The sequence below is a fragment of the Chrysoperla carnea genome, chromosome 1 (assembly GCF_905475395.1).
Source record: "Chrysoperla carnea chromosome 1, inChrCarn1.1, whole genome shotgun sequence".
Lineage (NCBI taxonomy): Eukaryota > Metazoa > Arthropoda > Insecta > Neuroptera > Chrysopidae > Chrysoperla > Chrysoperla carnea.
The window spans coordinates 83,495,003-83,522,096 of NC_058337.1; the positions used below are offsets into that span (position 1 = coordinate 83,495,003).

Sequence of the window (27,094 nt, forward strand, 5' to 3'; positions counted from 1 at the left end):
TATTTTGTGTCTAGAATTCTCATTTTGTCCCAATCAAGACGTACTTAAACATGGGCGTTTCTGTGATCTTTATATAATTTCGGTCGCTGTTATTCGTAGTGTATAATGAAACATGTTCAAAATAATTAGTTAAACAATGATTTATTAGTACTACTAATATCGATTTGTTAACGAAATAAAATTTAAATAAAACGAAAATAATTCAACAAAAAATAAAATTACTAAATAACATGAACATCATACAAAATAACAAAAAGAAAAAATATTGACTAATAAATAGTATTTACAGAAATTGATTAATTTGTTAAATATAATGATTGCAATAAGAATTCTGATTGATTGATTTCTTTTTTTTAATAAAAAATTAACTAAATTTTTATAGAAAATTTGTTTTGAATTTATTTATATAATTTTGATTGCACGTTTCTTATTTTATTAATTACATTTTTTAAACATTGATATTAACTTTTCTTTCACTTGCGATATTAGGCCTTTTCACATAACCTAAAATCCCATCTCGCATACATTAAAATTACTCCAACAAACATTCCAATCTCTCGCTTTTTTAAATATTCCACTACGTACATTTAAATTTCTTAAATTTCTATGCCTTACATTATTTTGAAACTTTCGGTGCCATATTTTGTTTTGAATTTCAATGCCAATTAATTTCATAGCCAATCAATAGAAAACAAACGAAAACAAAGAACAAATACAAAAAATTTAAATTAATGATTTATTAAACTTAATTTAAGTTTGTTAAAAAATTTACGTACAAACACCCGATGAATCAATCAAACTTCTTGCAATTAAATCAGCTGCCAATTCTGGTTTGCCTTCAAAATGACTGCGAACATGGAACATCAATTCAGTTTTACTGGTAAATTCTTGTCGGCATACAAAACATGCTTGACGTTCACCGGTATATTGGGGTACGGCTTGTGGTGTAAAACACGGTGCTACAGTTGGACATAATTGTTGTCCTAAGAGTACCTTACTATCCAAATGACTTCTGGCATGTGTACTCCATTCTTCACGATTCATGAATATTCTCCCACATAATTCACATGTCCAATTTACTGGTGGTATATTCTGCGAACAAAAATTTCAAAAATAGTTTCTATACATATCTTAAAACCCGGGTTAATTCAACTCAACTATCATGGCGTTAATTAATGGATAGGCCTTTTTTGTAACTTGCATACTATTTTTGTTCAAAACTTGTTCGTTGTTTATCTCGAAAAAAAAATCTTTAACCATAGTTTATATGAACTTTTATCTTATAAAAGGTACTGAAACAGCAACACTACGACCTGTACTTGTTCGTTACATTGGTAGACTATATCTGACCAGGACACAACTGTCTCCCATGGCAATTTATATAAATTTTACATACCCCCTGTTCCTAAACAACAAGAGTGTCCTTAAATCCACCGGCCTTTTCCTTAAACCTTCGAACATCTCTATCTAAACCCCCCTCTAAAATACTGTCTGTCTGTCTGTATTACATCCCAACGTCTATGTATCGCGTCCTCATTTATTTTTTGAATTTTTCTTCTATTTAAAAAGAAAATAATAATAAAAATAATGTTTCCTTATATTGCAAAAATTCTAGCCTTAATTTATAGAAACTGAAATCCTAAAAAATCATTAAATTAATTTTTTATTATTTTTATTCAAAATTTTATCATCGTCTATCTCAAAAACGGAAAGTCTTTTAAACATAGTTTCAAATTCATAGTTTATATGAACTTTTTCTATGTTCTTGTTCAAAGATTGAAGCCTTTTTTATGCCTGCATATAGATTTACTAATGTTTCATCATCTATTTCATATTGAATTATAATAATACATGATAATTAGTTGGGATGGAAGAATAAAAAATCCCTTAAATCCAAGCAAAAATTTCATTTACTCACAGTTTTATAAAGATCTTGTGCTGACGTTGCTTGTGCCGGAATTAAACCTTGTTGAGTTGAATGTGCTGGCGCAATTTCTACTTCACATTTAGTGCGTTTCTCATCACTTGGTTTATCATTGCTGTTGACAGAATTTGTTGTAGTTGTTGCAGTTGCAGCTGTTGTTGCCGCGGCGGCAATTGCTGTGCGTTTTCCTAATGGCGCTATATTTGTAGGTGTCAAATGTTTTTGTTTATTCATATGTATTACCTATAAAATAATCCTCCAAAATATTAGCAACAACAAGATAAAATTAATTAAGGATGTTAAGACTTGAATCTTGGCTCTGATAAAAACCACACTACTCAATTGGTTATTTCTAATGGGCTTAAAGCATTAAACGAAAATTTTTCACAGAAAAATGATATGAATAAACATAAAAAGGGGAGCCAAAAAACTAGTCTTAAAATTATTGTAAAAAATTTCTTACCAACTTATCCCTTCTTGCAAAAGCTTTTAAACATACTTCACATACATAAGGTTTTTCACCTGTATGTATTCTTAAATGAATTGTTAATTTATCCTTTCGTGCTAATCCTTTTCCACAAACAGGACATGAAAACGCTTTTGGTGTGTCAGAATTATCTACGTAAATAAAATGATTAAAAATTCTTATTAAAATAACAAATAATTCAGAGGTAATAAATCTATATAGATTATATATAGTATAAATAAATATAAATAACACTCCGGACCAAAGTATTTTCTTCATACAGAAATATAGCCAACATTTCCCTCGCATGCCATTAATTCATGGCAATTCCTTAGTTTAAACATAGTATGTAAATGAACAAAGCATCATATATACCTATACTATATTTGACACTTTCCAAAATTCTGTGACCTTCTTCGTGCTGGATATCATCGACAGCATTAAGTTTAAGGTTTTCATTAAATTAAAAAGAAATGAACATTATTGTTTTGAAATTGGCGAATGAATTCGAAGATACTTTTGGTCATAGAAAAGTCAGTTGTGAAAAGAGCACCCGTTTTCTTTTGAAGTCAGTTATATATGTAAAAAATAAAAAAAATTATATACAAACTTGAATTATTTGATTTATTTGAATTCTTCTTTGCTGGGGGATTCGGCTTGATGCCCGACAATGACCCTCCCGGTGCATACGGCTCAGTGAATGGAATGACGCCTGGCTTTGGTATGTTACATGGTATTTCAGCCGATGAAGATGCTACTGATGTTGGCGTCCAGGAACCACCAATGGACTGTAACACACGAACACCTCCGTCATACCCCATTCCATCATCAGGAACTGTGAATGTGGAATCAGGTGTTACATTTTGTGAACTCATTTTGTTCTGTTGTTCTCTACGACCTTGCTGCAAAGCAGCTACCGCAGCGACCTGCTGTTGGAGGGCAGCCGACTGTGCTTGAAGGTATGCCACGCGTTGTTGTTCTTCTTGAACCTTGTCCATCTTTTATTTATCGTATCTAAATCACAAGAATGAAATTGTATTTATAAAAAATTAGGCATATTTTAAAGGTGGTAGAAAGAATTAATTAGAATCGTTTATATTTTGATATTTTAAAAGGATCAGTTTTGAGATAAAAACTCCAATATTTCGCTTGTTTAGCAGGATATGACAAAAAGATAAATTTGAAATGTTGCCATTTTTTGGGCAGCTGAGACTTAATTAGTTTAAGCCATCGTAGTAATAACGAAAAATGTATTCAATGCCTATTGAGCTTTTAGAAAAAGTTTGGCCAACGTTTTAATTTTATGTAAAATCAATTTAAAGCTGTAAAAAACACATGCTTGCAAAGATAAATTACATAACGATTGAGTTTTGCATATTGTAAACTAATTGAACGAACTATAACTCTATTGAAAGATGTCACTAGTATACACTCAAGTTTTTTTCCATATTATTATTCTAGTTGAGCTTTACGAATATACATTTCATAGAATTGTATGGAACTGTAAACAAGAGCCTAACTTTTTCTGATTTTTATGATTTCAAAATTCCAAAAACATTTTCATCCTTATTTTATTCTAAAATTTAAATTTAAATTTTCTTCCTTTTTTTTTGTTTTTAAATTTCTAGGAAAAAACTAAAAACTGTTTAATTTCAAGCTGCGAATTTTTCAAAATATGTTATTTCCTAAGAGCTGTAAAAAAACAATTAAATGTCCTATTTAATTTAATTAAATAGGGTATTAGATAAATAGAAATTAATTAAATATATTAAATTTCTATAAACTAAATGAAGTAATTTATATTCGCAAATTAAATAAAATTGTTTATATTTTATAAATATAAATTAAATAATATTTTAAATTTAAAACTCATTGAATAAAAAATTTTAAAAATAACTTTTTTTTAAAATTCAATTATTCATAAAAAGAAATAAAAAAATTAAATAAATAAATTTTAAAAAGTCTTTAAAAAAAATTTAATAATTTTCTTTCATATGTTAAAATAAAATAACTATTAAACCCGATCAGGAAATGGATAATGATTACATTTGTTTTTCCTAGATTGACTGGTTGCATATTATAATGTACATATATATAATATAAATACGGCATTTCCATATTTATAAATACTAAAATACTTTTTCTCATTAATAAGCAATTAAAATAGGAAATATAATGATACAAAACACAAAAATTTACAATAAAAAATGGACTTACTTCGCTAATCAAAATGAAAAGAAAGTGAAAATAAAGCCTGAACAGACACAAGGCCAAGGTCTGTCGTTTTCACTTTCAGCTTTCACTCGTTATTTCCATATTGATATTATATTAATATATATATATTTATATTATTAACAAAATACTATTCGATACAACATTTATTTACGAAATTATTTTCGTAGTAAATTCGAATATTTCACAAAATAATTTTATATTAATTTTTTTTTTATAAATATAATTAAACAATTAGGAACTAACACACTGTTTTAACGTAAACCCCCGTTGTCCGATCGCAAATACGATACATTCGTAACCTGCAGGAAAAACTGTTTCGCACATTTTCATGCATAAACCAATCATGATCGGGTATCCTCGTTTATTCCTGTATAAACTTCAAATAAAGAAAATTATTTTCTAATTTGTAATAAGAATGCGTGATAATTATGTTAATAAATTTAAATAACAATAAATATTCTAAAAAATCGATTTTCAAATAACTTTGACATAATTTTCGTATAGTTTTCAGTAATAATTTTAATTCATTTTCATTAAATTTAAAACGTTAATAATTTAATTCGAAAAAAATTTAATAGTTAGAAATTAAAATGAAAATATTCTTAATTAATATTAATATAAATTGTAACAAAATGCATTAATGTTAGAAAACACGAAGTATTCCGATCGGTTACGATCTTAACATACTCGTGTAACACACCCGCCTTTCTCGCTAAGGGAAGATCAATAAGCCAGCGATTTGTGCTTCAAAGCGGGGATATATATTTCTTCCTTATAGCTAAACAATGATAGAGCAAACACCTCTATCTATCTATATCCATGTACCTATAGAAGTATAGATAGATATAAAATAGAATAAACAGTAAAGTTTATTCATTTTAAAACCGGTTCAATATAATTTAATTGCATTCTCAAACATAATAAATTTTTTTAATAGAATTTTCGAACTAATTTATTTTTGGAAAATGTATTTTCAAATAAATAACTTTTTTATATGCTTCAACTGCAAGAATGTTTTTCATTCCTTAGTTTGCAACGATTAGAAATATTGATTGTAGAAAAAAATTTAAATTGTTAGGTGAAATGACCTAATTAATCGATTCCCGCAAATCTATCTATTATCTTTAATGGCCAAAAATAGTCATGATAATGAATGTCTAAATTATTGTCCTTTCGTATCGCTAGGCTAATAAGTAGCAAAATTTCAGATGAATTATCGTAGGCAAGTTAAAATATAATAAGAAGATAAAAAAAAGGAATTTCTAAATTTCTCGAAAACGGTTAAATGTTGGGAGTTATTACACAATTTGAAAATCACGGAAAATTAACGATTTTCAAATGCAGGTAAAAATGATGTCCGAGCTCGTTTAAAAAATTAAGCCTCATTTGATAGAATTATATAAATCACATTTTCTTTAAGATTTGTTTTTCGACTATTTTAACTTTTACAAATCTTTCTTTTCTTAAGATTCTAAGATATCAACTAAACTTATTGGTATCAAAGACTCCGGCCAATATAACTAAATCTTTTATCTATGACTCCGGCATTGGAAAATTCACCACTGTAAGAACAAAAATCATTTGTAAAAGAAATCGGAACCAAAAAATATTTCAGGCTAAATGCTCTGATTATTCTCTAATTTTCTAAATCCTCAACCTCGAAATTTTTCCACTATTTAATTTTAAAGCACTTTGTAGAATTCGAATAGAAAAAATACAACATAATTACGTAAAAGATTTTTTATTTCTTGAATTAATTAAATTACATTACGAATTAAATTCTTAATACAAAAACTTAAAATATTGTTTATTTTATAATAATCCTTGCCGTTTAAGATCTTCATACGTTTTACGATTTACAACATTTCCTAAAGAGTCTTCATATTCTTCTTCTTGTTCCGGTTGCCAACGTTCTGCTTGTTTTTGTGTTTTTAATTTTTCCCATACTGTATATAAAAAGACAAATTATTAAAAAAATTTTGATGATTAGAAACAAAATGATGATTAGAAATTAAAAACACTTACAAGCCAGCGCATCTTCAATTTGTGTTACGTTAGCGAAATGTGCTGTATTTGGAATACCTAAACAACGCATTCCATGGGCATGTCGCCATTCTGCAAAATGTTTTTGGAATGCTTTTGGTCCTTTATAAATATAATTACCACATATTTCACAATTGTAGCTAATATTTAATCCATGTAATTTGTATAACCAATACGGAATAGGCTGAAAATTAAAATTTTGTATAAAAAATAATGTCTTAAAGTTGAATAAATACTTTAGGACGGAAAGGAAAATTCTCCTGGGAAATCTTGAATCATAATTTAATGATTAAGTTATAAAACTCAACCAATAAATTGTGCAATCACAGGGAGTTTAACAATATTCGCTGGAAAATGTATTTTACCTTTCCATCCCAACCCAAAGGTAAATTTTTAGGATTATGTGGTATATCATCTGCATCATCATCCACACTTTCTTCGCCGCTACTTTCAGCATCACTTTCATCACGTTCACCTTCTGTTCGAGCTTGTTTCCGCTGTACATTTTCTTTTGTTGCCGCTCTTTGTACAGATATTAACTCGGTCAATCGGTAAACTTGTGCTTCCAATGATGCAATATCTCGTTGTCGTTCAATTTCTTTACTTTTACCCGCTTTACCAGGTTTAGTTTTTGCCATTAACGATGGGTCAAGTGTTTTTAAACCTTTTGTTGAAAACAATCTTTGTGCTCTTTCTTCTAAGGTCCTTTAAATTAAAATATATACATATAACTTAATTCGTTTTAATATAGTTAAAAGATTGATTTATGAAAAATACAAACCCTCCACACTTCAATCCTAAAGCCATTAACGCCGACTTTAAACGATCAAGACCAAGTGATGCTAATTCCTCCCAACTGGAAAATGCAGATAGTTCTAAATGTGCTCCGACATGTGTTAAAGCAGAACCAGCTTCTTTCTGAACAGGGAAAAAACTATCTTAGGTTAAATTCTTAATCTGGCTTTCGTCAGAAGCCAATTGTAATATTTGCTAAGTTATGCTATTTATTATCAAGTAAATAACCTCAAGTTTGATACTTTATTTAAAAATAATTTTTCTTTCAGGATTCTAAGTTCAAAATATTTAACGTAAAGAATGCAAATTCAACTTTTTTGGCTTAATCGGTTGAATTTGAAATGAAAATTTGAGATCCAACTTTTTGTTATTCGAACTGTATTAGAGAATTATTCGAGTACCGCCTATTAGCGGGTTTCTAATGAAAACACTGATCTATTATAACTGTGCATTGAAATACTTACAGGCCATCCAACAAAAGTACCATTTTCCCATTGTGTATAAAAGTTTTCCAAAGTTGTATTAATTTCATGATCGAGATCCAATAATGGTCGTACTCGAGCAATATAGTTTTGTAAATATTCTAAAAGTGCGCATAAGTATCGACGATATTCACCATTTTTACGTTCTTTTGGAATATCAAATAATTGATCAAATGTACTCAAATATGTTATATAATCGACTTTCTGCAAAAAAAAAATACGTTTAGAACAAATCTCAAAGATCGAATCGAAATACGCAAACTTTAACAAAACCAAATTTAAATTTTGTTCAATTTTACTACGCTTAATAATCACTATTACTAATTCTTTAAATGTTACAATCTTGAATAAAATAATACACAACACCACATAAGCTTTTATTAAGCATTATTAAAAATACCATAAGTTATAGAGCCAAAAAGAACTCATGTTTGTATTATCCTCCAAAAACGATTTACTTCGAAGGCTATTCGAAACATGTACCTAGCGTGTATTTAGCGCGAATGGTCTGCGAGGTTTAGCACCTTTCGTTGGCCTGTGATGAAATAAATATGCTAAATGCATGCTAGGTAGACGCTTGTGTATGAATAATGTCCCTCTTATTTTTAACGTGAGTGTCGCGTTAAAATAATTTTGAGTAGATAATTAGCTTAAACAGAATATTATCTAATTTTTTTGAAGAAAAATAAATATTTGTGATTGTCGTTCATTCACTGATCATATGAAAATCTGAGGAAAGCTCCAAAAACTTACACAATGTTCTTTTCACACTGATCATCTACTCCAAATTATATTCACGTAAGACTCTCGCTAAACATACGATAGTGTCCGTATAGCCCCTAATCCTTATTTTTATTTAAAATAACTTTGTTTGCTTTATTCAATATGGTATAACAGTGAGTATTTCACATTGGCATGTATATATTTTAAAAAAATTCGAAAATCAAACCTCAATTCCCTTCAAATTGATGTATTTTTCATAACATTCGTGAAGATCTAAATATTTTCCATAACCTTCTTCGTCAGTAAATTCGATAAAATCTACAAGTACACAAAGACAATGGATAAAAATTAGTTTAAATAACGAATAATATGTAAACGAATTATTATTGACATCGCTTACTGGACATTTCTTCGGTTGGATTTTCACGCATTTTAGCAATTTCTTCGAATTCAACAGACATCGGTACACATATTTCATTCGGATGACGTCTATGGAAATCTTTAATCTGTCGTAATCGTCCATAAAACTCATGGAATTCATTTGGGCCAGTCAACGAAGCTACTTCTTGTTTTCGTAAACCATCTTTGTCCTCATATAATTCACGTAAATTGGAAGTGCTTGTCATGTACTGTTCCAAGAGCATTTTAAGGCGATGATCTGAGTTAATTGCATCTCGATACTACAAAATTTATTAGATATCAATTTTTACGAAAGTATTTATAACCTAAAAATACAAAACATTACTTACGCTTGTTTTCTTGTGTAACATTTCTTTCACCATTGCATCCATCAAACGTTCTCGTTCCTCATGATATCGCCTTTGCTGCTCTAAAATTGTTTCCATATTTATTTTGTCAAAATTCTTAAAAATAATATAATAAAAAATCTTGCAATTAAAACTTTCATAAAACTCTGTTTTTAATTACAGATGTCTTAGACATCTATAGTAAACTCTGTTTTTAATCACAGATGTCTATAGTAATCGGATCGCTGCACCATTAATAAAGTCAAATGTCAAACATAATATAACTCATCTTTACAATTACGTTGCAACTATATGATGAGAGCCTAGAAGGTTAACTCCAGTTCTATTGTTTAAACAAATACTATGTGGAATTCCAGAGAATGTATTACTTCCTCTTTGAGGATTGATAATTTATATGCGAGCTCACTTTATGTCAGAGATGGACGGTTTGAAAGTGTCAACTTCCCAGCCCCTTCCTTGTTTTAAATGGATAATAACATGTTTTTAGTATTTTTTTAAGGTTTAGGAACATCCACAGCCCCTTCTGAATTGAGCAAGAGGTTTGAAAATTTATAAAGGTGTGGTTTTTTAGAGGTTTCAACTTTCCAGGACTTCTACCCACTTTTTGTTTCGAAATATAATTGTTTTGTCACGGATTTTTTAGTGCAGTTTAGTTTGTCCATTGAATTAAGTATTTTCGGTAGTGTTAACTCTACAGTCCCACTTCTTGCTCTTTTATGTAAAAATATCATGTGCGCCTAATCGAAATTATTTTAAACTTTTTGTATATTGAATCCATCTGTACTTTATTTCAGCGATCCAATCAATGTACGATTGCATTTGTCTTCAAGAAACAAACTTCAGTGGGAATATTGTCAAACAATATCAAAGTAATATTAAATAATCAAGAACTATGTCTATCGACCTTCTTAAGAGTGTCAATTTTTTAGATAAAATTTAGCAAATTAATGTTTTGTAAATTGTAGTCGTTAATGACCTCGATGTTAAAAAGCGACTTTAAATAAATAAATAATAATAATTCAGCGATCTAGATTGATTCAAGACATTAATGATTTTGAGTCACAATTGTCTTTTTATTTTTAAATACATTCCATAGATGGCATTAGCGATTTATATTTTTGGGAAATATAAAAAAGTAATTTAAATGTTGAATCTTTTTACTAATTCTAAAAATTTTGTAACACGTATTATAAGATGAAAGAAGATATAGGACATTAAAATAAAAATCCAAAATTTTCTAATAGAATTTATATTTAAAATAATATTAACAACTATCTTTTTCGTTTTCCTTTAATAGTCGTCCATCCGTCTTCTTCTGGTTCTTCCATTGGAGACTCTTCAACTTCCATATCACCTTCCTGGACCCTAGATGAGTGTGCATTTTGAGATTGTGAGGGAGATGTTATGCTAACACCGCTTCGAGTAGGTAACTTATTAAATTCTGTTTCATATTCATTGATTTTGCCTTCTTTCAACAAACAAATAAACCTATAAAGAATTCTTGAAATTTCTTTAGGACTGTTATCTTCACATTCTGTGTGAAAATCTTCCTCCAAAGTCTCTAATAAAATATCTTCAATTAATTCTTCTGTGATATTATTTTCCTTACAGCAAACATCTACCAGATAAGTCTCAAGATCGTTTGCTATCTGAAAAATAATTTAAGCAATTACAGGATTTTAAGATAATATGGGTTTCGGGGTAATAAAAACTATGAACATTAGGTTTTCTTAAAAATGCTCTTATCACTTCGAGAAAATGGTAGTTTGGTAAGTGATTTTCAAAAAGTTTGAATACCTTCTCTCTTGATTTCTGAATGTAAGAGACAATCTATTTTGATTCCAGAATATCGAATTATAATTGAAATTTCAAAACTACTACTCAACACCTTTAAGCATAAACCCGAAGTTCAGAGTTTTATTCGAGTTCTTCCAGAAAGGGGTTACATTTATAGCAGTTAATATTTTTATTGCTTTTCTAACCTGTCTACTTAATGGTCCGCCCATTCCATGGTCTATCGCTAATTGTAAAGCAGTCCAATTATTAAATATTTGATTTACAACCATTTGAAATTGTTGATGAATTACTGTAGCCATTTTTAATCACCTTTTCTTTGACAATTTTAACAATTATTTTAGTTAAGTAGGCATGTGTTCATTTTGACACATCGTGACTTTCCGTGCTTCATCGGCGAAAGTATAAACTGTTAAGCTCCTTTAAAAATTTGCAAAAAAATAAAAGCATTGATAGGAATTTTTATAAATTTGTATTTATTTGGATTTAAAATGAGCTTTAAAAATATGTAGGTCTGAAATTTTAAAATAAGCCTGAAAATTGAATGTAGTGTAAAATGTTATGCAACTGTCCTTTGGTTGATTGTTGCATGATGTATAAACGTAACAGCTAATTATGACATAATATGGAATAGAGATGGAGTTGTAATATTTTGCAGTAGTTGTACTTCCTAGTCGTAATAATGATGTAATAGTGTATTAGGAAATACACAGTTACAGAATAACAAGGAACTTGCACGCATAAAGACGTGCAGGTGTGATTTTCAAAACGTCCCCATCGTTGACACATAAACAGTCAAATAAAATAAAGTTTAAAATCAAAATAGACGTAGTTGTTTATGAATAAAATATAACAATGTTGTTTACGTGATATTTGTTTATTTTGTAGTGTTGCGAAGGTGATATTCAGTAGTGTTGGTCGGTATTGTCGGTCTCTATAGACAAGCTGTGTGTTGAGTGAAAATTTTGGTTTGGTGAGTGTAGTGAGAGGAAAGAGAAAGGGCATATAATGTCGGATTTGGGCAGTGGAGACGAAGGAATGTCAGGCCAAAGTGAGTTACAAAATACAAAATAAAAAGTTTTCGGTGTTGATGTGAATAAAATTTTTCGTAAAAATTTCAATAATCGGTGTAGTGTTAAGTCAATTGTCTTTTTTTGACGTTTCTTATATGATTCAATATGGCTGACCTATTTTGCAAATTATTTCTTATGTTTTGTGATCGATTGTTGCGTTTTTCCGCATTCTGACGTTTATTTCCGTATATGAACGATAACTGCATTATAAGAAACATCTTGAAACATTCCACAGAATTCAGAAAGCGAATTATTTTTAATAAAACGCAAGTAGATGATTCAAAAAAATGTTCTTTTTTTGTTACAATTTATATATTCAGCAGACACTGTTCCATTTATTGGTATAGGACTGTCAGTAGTCAGTGACCTTGGTCAAAATTTTCTTTGTATAGAATAAAATTATTTTTCCTTCCTTTCGTATTTTATCTTTTATTATACAATTTAAGCTTTTTTTAAAATAATTACAGCGTAGATGAAGTTTTTGAATAAATACCTTTTTAGAAAAAAGAGACTTATTATGTATTATGCACTTTTTACCTACATATATGAATTTTGTTATGTGCATGCTTTGAAATAAAAAGTAATTTTTTTGAAATCAATATAATTATTTTTTTTACTCGAGTATCAACTCTCAAGGATATTTCATGCTTACAGTGAATGTTATTTAATTATTTAATAAGACTTTCATTTTATTATAAAATTGTATTAATTTTTTTAATAAAATTTTGTCATTTTAAAATTAAATAATAATAAAGTAATATTTGTGGTAACACCTGATTTAAAAGTATTTAAAATAGTTTTTTAATCAATAATTTAAAGGTTTAATTAGATATGCTGTCGTTCACTATAAATAGATCAGTCATTAGAGCAAATTTTTCCGGAATAATAAAATTAATGCAATTTTTTTTTAATGCCCTAATTATTTAGCTGATGTGGAATTTGAAAAATAGTTCATATGGATATTGATACCAAAATGTTTTGTTTTCGAAAAGTAACTTTATAAGAATATATATTGGTTGTTTTAAACGAACTAAGTGAAAAAATTGTAACTTTAGGTGATTATAGTGCAACCTCATTAAAATGAGAAAGTTCGAAAATAGTAGGGAAAATGTTCTTAAAAAATAAAAAAATTAGTTTTTAATATTTAAATTGGTATATCTATGTTTATAGATGAAGTATTTTCTTCGTAACCCCCGTCATCTTCTTGAATTTCTACTTGAACTGCTGCCCCCACCCTCTCTTCATATTTTTTAAAACCAAACGCAGGTTTATGATGTAAATCTGGGCTTGAACTAATGAAAAATTATGATATAAATTATTTGTTGTTGAGTAAACAGGGAAAAAGGAATCTCAGGCCAAAAACGGATAGGGAGCATGGTAACAAAGAATAAAAGGCAGCCGTAAAGTTTAAAAATTTTTAGAAACTTTTTCCTCCTTTGAATTTGCGCTTTAAATAACACCCTTTACATTCGCCACTCACTTAAATTTACCTACTATAATTCTGGACCTAAAATTGCTGCAGAATTCAGTGAAGCCGAGTAAAAAAAGTTTAGAAACAATATTTGACATCAAAATACTCACTAATGATTGACCTAAAGTTGCGCTCCTGAATTTTAAATAATTCATTGTACAGAAAAATATAATTTACTTATAATGTAAATTTTTTGACATCCTAAATTTACCTTATTCAAATTTTTTTAGACCCTCGTATGTGATTGATTAATTGTTACGTAATTCTTTTAATGAATTTTTCTTTATTTCTATTATTTTTTTGTAAAATTTTTTTATTTTCCATGTTACAGAAATACAACAAAACATGAAGAGCGGTGGAGCAGATTTTGATTCCGGTAAGCTCTTCTATTTATTTAATTTTTGGAAATGTACAGTGTGTCCAAATAACAGTGCCACAATTCGAAACATTGATCTTATAGTATTTAATCCGCATTTGCTGCAAAATAACCAATGGTTTTAATAGATAACAAGGCTAATTAAGAAAGAACTACTATTAAACTAATCATCTTCAAAATTATCGTTAAGTAGATGAAGCTCCACCCGGTTTGTAGGTTAATTAGTTATCGTAAAATTGGAAATGGTTTTAATATCATTTGACGCCAAAGAAATTTATACAATTTTACGAAAGGTGTCTGAATAACTTGATAACTAGATTTTGACTTACATCCCCTAAACGATGTAGTTCGCAGGCCAGCGCCCTTTTTGTTAAATGATGAATACATACTTGAAACTTTGTGCGTGGCTTTATTTGGCGAGTTATCAAACTTTCTCTCTACGAGCTTTTCCAAAAGTTCTGCGTTTTTAAATTAGCATGATAACGTCATGTTTAAGTTACCGGTCAGAAAATTCTGTGTTGAGTATCGCACACTTGAATTAATGAACCTTTAAAGAAGAATGTGAGTTTACAATGATCATCTTACTTATCTCATATAATTGACAATAATGTGGTAGGTGGTAATATTTTTGTAAGGTGCCGCCTTAGAAGTAACAACGCATAAAATTGGCTAAATTTTCTATATTAAACTATTGAAATTCATAATAAATGTGGGCGGGTGTGGTCTAGAAAACTCGAAAGCTGTCCAATGCCACTCCTCCCAGGGTGGGTGAATCCAAAGTTTCGCTATAAGATCTCAAACACTGAAAAACTCAGTGTAGGTTCTTTGTTTTTGCTGTATAGAAGACCAGCAACTTTGGTCTATTCACTGTAGTGTCTGTTTTTCAATATTTAGCTAGACGGGTTTTTTGTTATATAAAAAAGAAAATTTATTGATATCATAATATGACATTCAAAAGAGTAAAACATTTTAGCTAATTTAATTTTTTTTCTTGAATTTAACTCAAATTAAGTAATATTATATTTCACAGTTCAGTTAATGTTGTCATTCATTATTTGAATAACATTTTTAAGAGGGGAATTACTCTCACCGAGCCCTAACGTCATTACAGCGTGGGTATTTAATATTTATTGTTAGTCTAAATATTTATTGTTAGTCTTAAATGATATTAGTGTTTGCACGGAAAAATGCACCCCTGCGGAAAACTTTTAATTTTGTTCATTTAGAGTTCTTAAGAAATCATTGGAGTTTTAGAAAACCCATGTTGCTAAATTAAGCGTGGCTATGTTATCCCCACTGATTTTTTGATAGGGGAAGAATTGAAATTTTTTACTTAAGTTAGATGTTACCCTAAAGCTTAATTTCTGCATATTAATTCTAAGCATTATAAAAGAAATGAGATGAAATTAGGTGAGTATCATATACTTGGAAAAAGTTCTCTATTGGGTATAGTTCTCGAAATATAGAATATTCAGCTTTGCAGATGATAACTCATGCTCAAATGGTCGTACACAAAATTGTTTACGTTAATTGAGGGAGGTGGTAACGAGAATGAATAATAAAGATAAAATACTCAGCTGCAAGTACCTTAATGCAGGGTCAATCGCGAATCCCAATCTATTATTCATGATCATCTATAATATAGATGATCATGATAGGTCTTATATACCTATAAATTTGTATCATTGATTGTGTGACGTTATCGAATTGGTGAACCTGTCTTATTGGATATGGTATTGGCTTTAAAAATTGCTCTAGCAAACAGTGAGATATTTTTAGTTATACACGTAGGAAACACGATCTTTCACAAGTCCTCCCAAATCATCGCTTCGTTCTTCTGGTGTGTTTCAAAATCAGTTCAACGGTTCTGATTCCTGACGAAATTAGATAATTTTATCCTCTATAACTTTTATAATAAATGTAAATAGGATTGAAGGCAAAAGAAACGAGGTTTTTCAAAAAACTGATTTTTGCGACCTTTTACCTTGAATATCTATTATCTAAGGACTCTGACACGTGACCATATGTGACTTTTGAGACAACATTTATAATATCAAAATATAGGTTTGTACAATTATTCAGTTTATTCCGTCAGATTCCGAGGTTGACTTTTTTTTTGACTAAGATGAGTGAATTTGACTAAAATGAGTGCTTTTTTTAAATGCTATGTTAATAATAACAAAAGAGACAAACTGGTTAAAAAGAAAAAAAGAGTCGCTAATCTGATCTTCAAAAATTTTGTTATTTTTAAGACTAAAATAAAATTTTAATTCGAAAACTGTTTACAAAACAATTTATTGCTTTTGAAGGTAATTATTTGCAAGTTCAAGTTGTGTCATTTCATGTTAAAACAAATTACGTTTGAACTTTTAAATAATGCACAATTCAGTACAACACTGTATTTCTGTTTTATTTATTACTGATGTCAATCACAGGTATTTGGTTCGATTGAAATAATGTTTTAAGAAGTAAACAAGTTTTACTTTCATTATCGTTGAGTTTTATTTGCTTTTTCTATATTACGCTAATTATAGCTATTAACATGCACATTATTAATTAGCATATTTATTAGAAAAATATAATTCTGAAAGTAAAAAGAATGTCTTAATGCAGCTTGATCTAGAAGGGATTATTTTTTGATTGTAACTTTACAAAACAACAAAATATTTCGCGATCAGAGGTTGCTTAATCTGGTTAATTTTTTAATCCTTGGCTCAAAAAGAGGGGTGTTAAAAATTTGACCGCTATGCCTGCCTACCTGTGACGTGTAGATCCTAAACTAAAAGAGTGTTCTTAGCTATGTTTCAAGAAATTCGGTTTTGTTTGGAGAGAGTTACAAGAAAAAATCGCATTTGTCGGGGGTTTTTAAATTTTTAAAATTTCACTTGTATGGAAATGTAAACTGTAGGAAAAAGCTAAAAACTACTTAAAACTAAAATAGATGGGTTATTTATCGAAGGTGTAATTTATTTTGTTAATTATCTCGAAAATTAGGCCTCAGATCGAAATTTAGTAAATAACTTTTTCGTTCGTCTTTATAAGCTTATTTAGGAAGCCAAAAGTTCTGCAATCAATTATAGAACACCTTGTATATTTTCTTCAAGAAATTTTAGGGGGGTACATAAAGCAAACTTGGAGGTAGAACCATTATGACTGCCGTATGAAATTTCTGACTTCAAATTTGTTTTTTCACCACTTTATTCTTTATTGCTTTATTAGTAGTTTTTCATTTGAAGTAATTTCCAAAAAGAAGGAAAGGGGGGAGGGTGACTGCAACAAAAAATTCAAAAGGCATGATTTTTTCTAAATATTTTTCTGAACTAAGTAAACCTATTTACGGCGAAAATTCAGATATTAAGACTTTTGGGTTCTGCTTCTCGGATAAAAAGTACGGGATTTTGATCAGCGTATACAGTGAAGAATAAATTTATTTTTAAGCTTACGCAGAGTAGCTATTTAAATTCAACTTAGTTAATTTTCAAATGTGTAAATCATTGATGTCCACTTGAATTGAATTAAAAATTAAAAATTCTAAATTAAAACATGATTATAGACTATAAATAAAACAATTATCAAATGAGGTTACATTATAATGCGTGTGTCGGGTCAATTTTATGTATGAACTATTCCGAATTCCTTAATTGTACCGGAAATAGCCGATATTTTATTATACTATTTATACATATATTTATTATAACGCACAGCTCGTACTGCTGTTGAAAAATGATTTGTTTACGAACAGGGTTGAAAAAATTAAATTATTAATAAAAAAAAAAACGATAGCAAAATTATTTTGCTTAATTTTACTTTCTCCCCCTTTAATGTCTCATCTCTGTCACTATCCAGCTATGGAGACGAGCAGATGGATTCACTTGAGCCAGCCATTCTTTGACGAACTCTCCGATCTAAAAAGTGAAACCGTCAGTTTTGAGTTCATTATGTAACCGATTTTAAAAATTCTTCCATCTACAGAATGCTATATTATCACCAATTTATATTAAGTATTGTTTTATTTTCTAAAAAGTTAAGGTTCCGCAACAAAAGCTACAAGCCCCTTTTTATTATTATTAAGTTAAAATACATTTTTTGTGGTAAAAAAACACGCAGAAGTGTCTTCAACGTTATTGCCTTCAGTTCTCTTCACTTGTGTTCACTAATTAATAGATTTTAACTTTTAATGCGGTACCCTAATTTTTTGGAAATAAAATACGTCCATGGTGTCACTTGCTGATAATGTAGCATTCTATAGATGAAAGAATTTTCAAAATCGGTAACGTAGTGAACTTAAAATGTCGGTTTCATTATTTAATTGATTTATATTTTTGGTACGGAATTCTAATTTAAAAAAAAAATAAACCCCATGTTACTTGCTGATAATGTAGCATTATATTATAGGTGAAAGAATTTTATAATCGGTTAGGTTGGGAACTCAAAAATGACAGTTTGTATATATTTTCATACAAACTTTCATCCCCTATTTTACTTCTTTAGGGGGTGAATTTCGAAAAATCCTTTCTTAAATGACACCTACAGTATAAAATCAATATCCTCTCGTAATTTCAAACGTCTATCATTATTAGGGACATTGTCTTTTCTCCCTTCAGATTATTTCCCCTTTCTGAAATGTTTCTGATTTTAAATTATATACAAAAAGAATCATTTTGATAAAAAAAATCAACCAAATCGGAGCTGTTTTGAGAACTCCCGATTAAAAACATTCATTGATGCGACTAAAATAAGATGTCGAATTATTCACTGCAAAATATAATTGAAATACATCTGAGCCCAACCCTGTTTGTGTATATAATATTATTGCTCGATTGATAAGCCTGAACTATGAAGGTTAAATTTGAAATTCTTTGGACAATGTTAGTTTTTTAAGTTCACCAAACTATCTTTCACATTTGAAGGCAAACTAGAAAATACTATTCATTTTTATTACCATAGACTTACAAAATAACAATCTGTTTTCATATCCTGTTACCGTATGCCGTACGAATGCCCTGATATTGAGAATCGTAATGAAGCACTGAATCATTACATTTTATATAAGCCAAAAACCTTTGGCTGAAAACTCGAATATTCCTGGCAACTAATATTTGAGTAATTATTTAGTTTTGACAAAGTCATGTTGTAAAATGCGGACATACTAGAACAACAGACCTTTACATTTAAGCTCAAAAAAAGTTTTCGGAGATGATCGAGATCTATATTTTCGCTTGTCTCAACAATGCATAACTGTAAGTCATTCATGTGCCACTTTATATATTGTTTAAATGTAGCTCCGAAATAATTGTAAATGTTGATATTTGTAGAACCTCAGATGTTATATTCTGTCTCTTGATCCGTCAAATCCTAAACCACGCAAAGGATGTTGAAACGGTTTTCACCATCATGCAGATAATTTTCCCCGGAATGTTTTTAATACATTCTAAAAAGTTCTTAAATTGTGTAAATAATAAATTCTTAAGTCCTAAACAATTCATACAAACTGTTAAATTACCTTAGGGAAGCGAATAATGTGTGCCCGTTTGAGGGTAAACCCTGTGCATATGAACATGGGACGCCAATATTTCGTATGGATCATTGAAAGCACCTGTTCGAAGTTTGACCGGTTCGGTAGTTAGAATAATAAAACATTAAATATTAAATTAAATTCCAGAATATTGACAAGAAAGTAATTTGTAATCAAACTTTCTTTTCTCCAAATTGCAATCAAACTTTATTTTCTCGGCAAAATCTCGAGTTTTAAGAGCGGTTTATTAGATTAGAATTTATTGTCTTGCCTTCAAGTAGAAGGTACGCTATCAACCTTTCATGACGTCAATAGGACTATACTTTAACTCGGCCTAGAAAATCAGTGGTTTTGTTAAAACCTGGTTAAGTCAAATTGAATTCTGGAGTGGTCAGAGAGAATAGACATAAATACTGGTTTTAGATTTACATAAATACTAGTTTTCAGATTTACATTAGTAAATGATTATTAGAAATTGAGGAAGGATTTCAACATTTTTAACCGAAGTATTTCAGCATTTTTATTTCGAATGTATTTTCTAAATTTATTTTGTGTGTGTGTGGAATTTTATCTTTATTCTGAATTATTCCACAAAGAGTAGATTTTGGCACATTAAAATTGACAATGTGACAATTTCTATTTGAGTTAACTAAGACAATAAAATAGAAAGAACGATTCCCAGATATAGAGGTTTGCTTCGCCCTACTAATAGAGGTAATTCAGTACCAAAGTGTTGGGACCTCATCATGAGTTCCAGTTATTCAGATTTCTCACTTATCCAGGTCCTACTTAACCTAAAATCCATTTAAATGAAAACCATAGACATACTTATAAGAATACGAAGAACTCATTACTATTGCATAGCATACAGTAATAATAATTTAATGTTATATAAAGTTTTGTAATCGATAAGAAAGTAAGGTTACCAGTGTTATAACTATAACTAACTCTATAGTCAGTCTCTACATGTATAGTTTTGTATACTAGCGGGTAACTGTAACAACTATTAAAATAATATTCGCATGCTTGTTTATGTATTGTGTATGTCCTAAGCATAGTATTCTAACTCTTCGAATGATTATATGCGATGTCTTTGTGCTATAAAATCTAGAATACTGTTGTAGTAAATAGCTAAAATAGCATAAGACACATTAAATATTTTATATGTAGTGTAATATTACGGGTGACTCCAATACTTACAAAACTATTATTTTAGAGGATTAATAATGTATATCGCATTTACTACCTTATCCAGAGAAACAGAATAAAATAGAGCGATATTATCAAAAATGGTTTTTTAAGTCGAAATACACTGCCATGGATGGAGTTGAGTGTGAAATTGTGAACCTTGTGTGCAACTTCTTGTTCAGATAAGCTTATAGATTTATATTCCGGATGTTACCAGAAATTCTATTGGTAGTTTTTGTATATTTATAACGGTATATTTAAACTATTCAAATCAATGTGTTTAAGCTTTTTCGAAACTATAAACCCTGGGTTCGCATTTTGGAAAGACTTAAAAATACAAAAATCATACTCGTTTCGATAAGAATTCAAGTTAAGTTAATAATATCATGACATTGTTGTTTCGACCAAGTTCATAATTTGTGGGTGTTAAATGACCCAATATGGTAGGGGCATGGAAGGAAGGTAATGGAATCTCTATTAGTGTTATTTGAATGTTTGTCTAACATAGTGTTATAAACATTTGCCGCTCTTAAAAGCAGAGCAATTTTCAAGAGTGGAAAAGAACGTTCCGCTATCGATAAGTTTTTAAGATATCAAGTGCACGTACAAAATCTCAAAGTTTCACAATCCATACATTTTTTAGGCGTGGACTTGCAGACTATTATGGTACAGTATTTCTTTTTGATTGGTCCTTATCCCGGCTACCAGCTAGCCCAATCATTATAAAGATTTTTGTTGTTACATTTTTCTATATCGCCAGTGTGTCGTATTAACATGATATGATTATCTCATTACTACCAAATTATTATTTTTTAAATTTGTTGATAATGCCAGTATCCGGATTTAAATAAATTTTGATTGATTTATACTAAACTATGATCTATTATTAATTTATTATTTATCTAGCTAGTGATGACGTAGCTATTATATAGTTATCCATTTATAACTGTATAAATATAAACAGATATTACCTCACAAAGCATTACAGAGTGACACCGCCACACCAAAAATTGTTTTGTACCAGAGTTGGTCAACTGTATTAAACCTAAGATATACTGTTTACTGACGAAACTCAGTGCGATCTACCAATTTTTAGTTGCCGTGAATTTACCGAGGTCTCTTTTTTAGTTTATGAGGATCCCTTTACAAAAAAATTACCTGCATTTTTCCTTTTCTTCCACTATTGCGCATGCTGTGATGTATGTATTTTTTTACATATAAAATATTTTATATGAAAGTTAAGTATATGTTTTACCTTCCCACAATCGCTTGCGCTTGTTCACTTCTGTTCCATATCATATTTTACGGTAATTTAAAATTTAAATAATTTTGGAAAACAGGATTAATAAAGGGAATTTATTACGTTTTTCCAAGGTATACTAAGTGTAGTTCCAAGTTTGTAACGCTTAAAAATATTGATACTATGAACAAATTTTGGTATAGGTGTTCATAAAATCACCTAATTAGTCCATTTCCGGTTGTCTGTCTGTCTGCCGTCTGTCATCACGATTACTCAAAAACGAAAAGAGATTTCAAGTTGAAATTTTAATAGCGTGCTTAGGACGTAAAAAGTTAGGTCGAGTGCCTAAATGAGCAACATAGGTCAATTAGGTCTTAGGACGTAGGACCCATCTTGTAAACCGTTAGAGATAGAACAAAAGTTTAAGTGTAAAAAATATTCCTTATAAAAAATTAATTGCAATTTTTGTTTGAAACATTTTATTTTGTAAACATCACTGTTTACCCGTGAGAGCCCAAATTATGCGCAAATTGTATAATATAATATCATCAGTTATATATGTGTAACATGTATGTATATGTAATGTGGCCGAGTAATCAACATTGTCTATATAAGGTATTTCAACAATTAACTCAGTCAATTGTTTGTTTTCACTTGTTTCTATTATGATTTTATTCGATTCTTTTTAAGAGTCCGTTCTGTATGCATAGTATACTTCCCACCCGTTTGCAATATCAATAAAAAAAACATATTTAATTATTAAGGAGGATCATAAATGAATTTTAATTAAAATATTTTTAATGATTTTTAATTGATGTTTTAATACTCAATAAATAAAATTTCTCCATTGAAAGTGGTTCGTGGTTAAAAATACATTTATATTCGACGAATTTATATGCACACATTTTAATTATTTATCTCCCTTTATTTAAAGAATTGGTTGAATAGAAGAATGAAATAAGATTGACATTTGCGCATTTATGTAAATAAAATTACGCGACATCTTTTTGTTAATCTTGAAACAAAATTCAATTCAGAGACTTAATATATTATTATTCTTTCGTTTCCAGATCCGATATTATATATTTAATATTTTTATTGCTCTTTCGAAAATAGTTTACTTATTTAAATAGATTCAAAAATTAGATAAATTCATTTTTTAATTGGAAGAATCGTTCCCAGAAAAATAGAAAAAATTTTCTTTATGCAATAATTTACTTTTACTTGAAACTCTATCTACCAATCGTCTCCCGTGAGGACGCAAAATAAGGAAAAATTTTAGTTTTAAGAATAGGAAATATTCATGAAATTTTTTTTCGCCTTTCTAAACAAAAATGAAAATGCCGTAAAAGAAATGACAAAAAGTGAACTTAAAATTAAAATTGGTCTCGAAATACTAATAATATAAGCTATTTTAACTTCTAATTAGACAGATATTAGAAAGATCGGAAGTAGTATTCTGTTTTGCTAGAAAGAGATACAAATAAGGTTTCTTTTACCTTAGTTGTTTTTATAGTTATTCGATAAAGAATTATACCCTGTATATATATGAAATATATATCAAGATATACTAAGTATAGTCCCAAGTTTGTATCGCTTAAAAATATTGATAGGAACAAAATTTTGATAAGGTGTTCATAAAATCACTTGATTAGTCCATTTCCGTTTGTCCTTCCGGCTGCCTGTTAACACGATAATTCAAAAACGAAGAGATATTATGCTGAAATATACCGTGTTTACCGTGTACCGTGACGTAAAAAGTAAGTTTGAGTTCGTACATGAGCAACATAGGTTAATTGGGTCATGATTCCGCAAGACCAATCTTGTAAACTCTCAGAGATGGAACAAAAGTTTAAACGTAAAAAAGTTCCTATAAAAAACAACTTTTGTTTGAAACATCACTTTTTACCCGTGATGGTGCAAATTAGGACAAACATTTTCTCCAAAAATATAAAAGATAGGCAGTTGAACATTTGCAGGTAGTCCTTACTAGCTAATGGTCTTGTGAAAAATTCTCAAAAACAAAAAAATATTATCGAAAATTTTCGAAAACCAAAACAAAAAACTTTTAAGCGAAAAAAAGTCATAAATGTTCGGTATTAACAAAATTAAATCGAGAGAATTGAAAATTTGTAGGTAATTTCAAATAGTGTGATTCTAATTTTATACTTAAACCATTCGATTACGTTAAACGGGTGGAAGGGGTCAATTTTCAGGGAAAAGTTTTCGTGTTGAAATTCTCTTTATTTGCGAAATTTCTTGTAGAAAATACTTTCCTTAATTTTTGAATAGTTCGAAAATCAGAAAAGAGTGGTGACTAGAGGGCCCTAAAAAGTTTTAAATAAAAAAATATTTCGAGCACTCAATATTAATCAATACAGGGTATTTCTACGGTTAGCTCAGTCAATTGTTTATTTTCACTTATCTTTTTTCTATACACAGGGAATAATCCTGATGTCGAAATGGCCTTATTAGCCATAAAAATAGACTTGATACTATGACAAAATTTGAAGTGAAGTTAAAATTCATTAGGAAACGAAGAAGTTATAAGCAATCAAAGATTACATTCAATGGTTGCCCATCTCTTTTTGGCAAAACAAAATTTTATATGTATTCTATATATATTCTCTTTGTTTAATTAGGAATTTTAAACGTTCATATCTTGCATACTATCTCCACTTCTAGTCGTAAAGTGAGAATTCTTCATCTGAAGTGATAAAAAAAAATTTAGTTCGATCCCCTATTGCTGTAATTTTTATTTTTAGTAGATTGATAAAATTTTGTTATAAACTGAAATTTTTTTAGCAAAAATGACGTCTTTTTTTTGATACATATTCTTCATTCGATTAAGTAATATCGTATTTTAGTCTAGAAGAATTTTAAACAATAGCAAGACCTGTTTTATTCATTTGAAACTTTTTTATTTGAAACAAGGAAAAATTTGCATAAAATATACAAAAGAGACGCATATGAAAAGGAGATAAGTACTATTTTAGAATGAGTTCGTTTCAATACGTCGTAGTGAGGTACTGTATTCTGTGTAGTTCACGGTTATATGGTGATGATGTTGTATAAAACGAAGACTGTTCTGTTGTCCACATTATACTTACGTTCGAATTTAAGTTAGAAAACTAGGTCAATGCCTTTTAAAAATATTTTAAAACACAATTGCGGGTAAAAATATACTCTTTATTTGTCACAAATTTAAATACGTCATCAAATTCTCTCTATATACAATTGTATCTTGTACTTCCTATAATATTTGAAATATATTATTTTGTTTAATCAATTACGGCTAAAGGATTGGGTCGATTTGTAAAAAACTTTCTTTGTTATAAAGTGTGAGTCGCCATCTGAAATTGACTTTTTTGAATTCAAAATTCTTTTAATAAGCCAAAATGTAAATCTCTAAGTTCAAAACCGTTCTCTACTGTTGAACCATGTGATTCGATAATAATATAAAAAACGAGTTAATGAGACTAAATACTGAAAATGACTCACAATATTTCAACCAAACATCACCTTGGACCATTTTAATCTATTCACTTAAATATCTCAGCTTTCAATAAAGTAAAGTATCAACAAAAGTTATCGAGCATCGAGGAATGAAATTAACTTTTAAAGTCAAAGAACATTAAAATGGGCCACTTCCGTTCTGACTTAATGAGCGCCCTCACGGGTAAACGATGATGTTTCCGATAAATACTTCAAACGAAAGTTGCTATGTTTTTATGAAGAACATTTCCTACATTTAAATTTTTGTTCTTTTAAAGAAAAATTTAAAAATTTCGTAATGATATCTCTTTTCGTTTTTGAGTTATCGTGCTTACGGACTTATTAGGTGATTCTATGAACACCTATACCAGAATTTTGTACGTAGTATCAACATTTTTATGCGTTACAAACTTGGGACTAAACTTAATATACTATGATATATTTCATATATACATGGTATAAAAATTGCTATCGTGTAGTGATTTTAAAGTTACAATTAATTTAAAGGAAAATGTGTAAGTACTCGGAAAAAAATAAACTAAGAAAATAAAATATTTTGCAAGTAATAATTTCTTGTAAAATGACTAAAAATAATATTACAATTAAATAAACTAAATTTTGATAAGACATTATTATATTAGCCAAATTACAATAAAATTAATTCCGTGAATTTTGTTTGAATCATATGAGCAATGACATCATAGTTTAAATCAAGCGTATGTGTATGTATGTTATGTACTGAATAAATTACAAGCGGGGAGCTGCACCCCACTCCACCGTTACTTTGTTGTGTGAACTTATTGATAATATTATTTATTACATATTTGATTATTTGTTGTATACCCTGTATAAATAAAATATATATCAAAGTATACTAATTTTAATCTCAAGTTTGTAATGCTTAGAAATATTAATGACACGAAAACGAAAAGATATAACGAGCTATAATTTTTAGAGCGTTCTCAGGGCGTAAAAGGTGAGTTTGAATTCGTAAATGAGCATCATAGGTCAATTGTAAACCCTTAGAGATAGAACGAAAGTTTAAATAGGACGCGAGGACACAAATTAATACAAAACTTATCCATTTTCCATTTTCTGCAAAACTATAAAAGATAGACATTTCAAAATTTACAGATAGCTTTAACTAGTGGTCTTGTCAAACAATCTCGAAAAACAATTTTAGAAATACTTTTGTGTTGGTTTTTTAAACTCTTCTAATATAAAAAAAATAATGCTAGCACTGACAACACTTCAACACTTTTTCTATACAGAGCATTTCATCAATTAACTCAATCAATTGTCTTGTTTCACTTGTTTTTTTAAAGGTTTGCGCATTTTTATAATTCTTTTATAAATCTTATATATTTAAACGAGCAATTCTTGGATATATATATTTACGATCTTGGAAATGGCTCCAACAATTTTCATGAAAATGAGTATGTAGGGGTTTTTTGGGGCGATAAGTCGATCTAACAAGGTTTCATTTTAAAAAAAACGTCGTTTTATT

The 27,094-nt window shown here is 29.1% G+C and overlaps 4 protein-coding genes across 7 annotated transcripts in view; 1 reads left to right on the forward strand and 3 right to left on the reverse strand.

The window, feature by feature from the left end:
* Positions 1–425: 425 nt before the first annotated feature.
* LOC123305475 (zinc finger protein 300-like) lies at positions 426–4,706 on the reverse strand. Of its 4 annotated transcripts, none has more exons than XM_044887197.1 (7): positions 4,608–4,706; positions 3,289–3,404; positions 3,001–3,225; positions 2,388–2,542; positions 1,919–2,167; positions 777–1,092; positions 609–627 (listed from the first exon to the last, which is right to left on the reverse strand). In XM_044887197.1, the coding sequence occupies exons 2-7, from the start codon at positions 3,386–3,388 to the stop codon at positions 617–619; spliced, it is 1,056 nt and encodes a 351-aa protein (XP_044743132.1). In that variant the 5' UTR covers positions 3,389–3,404; positions 4,608–4,706; the 3' UTR covers positions 609–616. The 4 variants fall into 4 exon arrangements, with proteins under 4 accessions (XP_044743131.1, XP_044743132.1, XP_044743133.1 ...); XM_044887198.1 differs by having other exon boundaries at positions 3,001–3,178; positions 3,251–3,404; XM_044887195.1 differs by having other exon boundaries at positions 3,001–3,404.
* Positions 4,707–6,406: 1,700 nt separating this feature from the next.
* Positions 6,407–9,608, reverse strand: LOC123304632 (splicing factor 3A subunit 3). Its single transcript, XM_044886374.1, has 8 exons — positions 9,418–9,608; positions 9,069–9,348; positions 8,895–8,986; positions 7,928–8,149; positions 7,450–7,586; positions 7,034–7,373; positions 6,651–6,852; positions 6,407–6,571 (listed from the first exon to the last, which is right to left on the reverse strand). Exons 1-8 carry the CDS (start codon positions 9,511–9,513, stop codon positions 6,438–6,440), a joined length of 1,503 nt encoding a protein of 500 aa, XP_044742309.1. The 5' UTR covers positions 9,514–9,608; the 3' UTR covers positions 6,407–6,437.
* Positions 9,609–10,674: 1,066 nt separating this feature from the next.
* LOC123305802 (pre-rRNA-processing protein TSR2 homolog) lies at positions 10,675–11,647 on the reverse strand. The gene is made up of 2 exons (XM_044887633.1): positions 11,418–11,647; positions 10,675–11,084 (listed from the first exon to the last, which is right to left on the reverse strand). The coding sequence occupies exons 1-2, from the start codon at positions 11,529–11,531 to the stop codon at positions 10,707–10,709; spliced, it is 492 nt and encodes a 163-aa protein (XP_044743568.1). The 5' UTR covers positions 11,532–11,647; the 3' UTR covers positions 10,675–10,706.
* A 274-nt stretch (positions 11,648–11,921) lies between these two features.
* Positions 11,922–27,094, forward strand: part of LOC123291593 (transcriptional activator protein Pur-beta) — a 52,154-nt gene continuing 36,981 nt past the window's right edge. The window contains exons 1-2 of the mRNA XM_044871934.1: positions 11,922–12,280; positions 14,105–14,149. Coding sequence (XP_044727869.1) covers positions 12,238–12,280; positions 14,105–14,149 — 88 coding nt within the window. The 5' untranslated portion in view covers positions 11,922–12,237. The remainder of the gene's footprint in view (positions 12,281–14,104; positions 14,150–27,094) is intronic.

Excerpts from the sequence above, each read along its gene's own strand:
- LOC123304632 (XM_044886374.1), bottom strand. The coding sequence starts at position 9,513 with ATGGAAACAATTTTAGAGCAGCAAAGGCGATATCATGAGGAACGAGAA. Across the intron at positions 9,349-9,417 it reads TGTTACACAAGAAAACAAGC|TATCGAGATGCAATTAACTC; the intron begins GTAAGTAATGTT and ends TAAATTTTGTAG. Across the intron at positions 7,374-7,449 it reads TTAGGATTGAAGTGTGGAGG|GACCTTAGAAGAAAGAGCAC; the intron begins GTTTGTATTTTT and ends TTTAATTTAAAG.
- LOC123305802 (XM_044887633.1), bottom strand. The coding sequence starts at position 11,531 with ATGGCTACAGTAATTCATCAACAATTTCAAATGGTTGTAAATCAAATA. Across the intron at positions 11,085-11,417 it reads GCGGACCATTAAGTAGACAG|ATAGCAAACGATCTTGAGAC; the intron begins GTTAGAAAAGCA and ends ATTATTTTTCAG.
- LOC123305475 (XM_044887195.1), bottom strand. The coding sequence starts at position 3,388 with ATGGACAAGGTTCAAGAAGAACAACAACGCGTGGCATACCTTCAAGCA. Across the intron at positions 2,543-3,000 it reads AAATAAATCAAATAATTCAA|ATAATTCTGACACACCAAAA; the intron begins GTTTGTATATAA and ends TTATTTACGTAG. Across the intron at positions 1,093-1,918 it reads CACAAGATCTTTATAAAACT|AATATACCACCAGTAAATTG; the intron begins GTGAGTAAATGA and ends TTTTGTTCGCAG.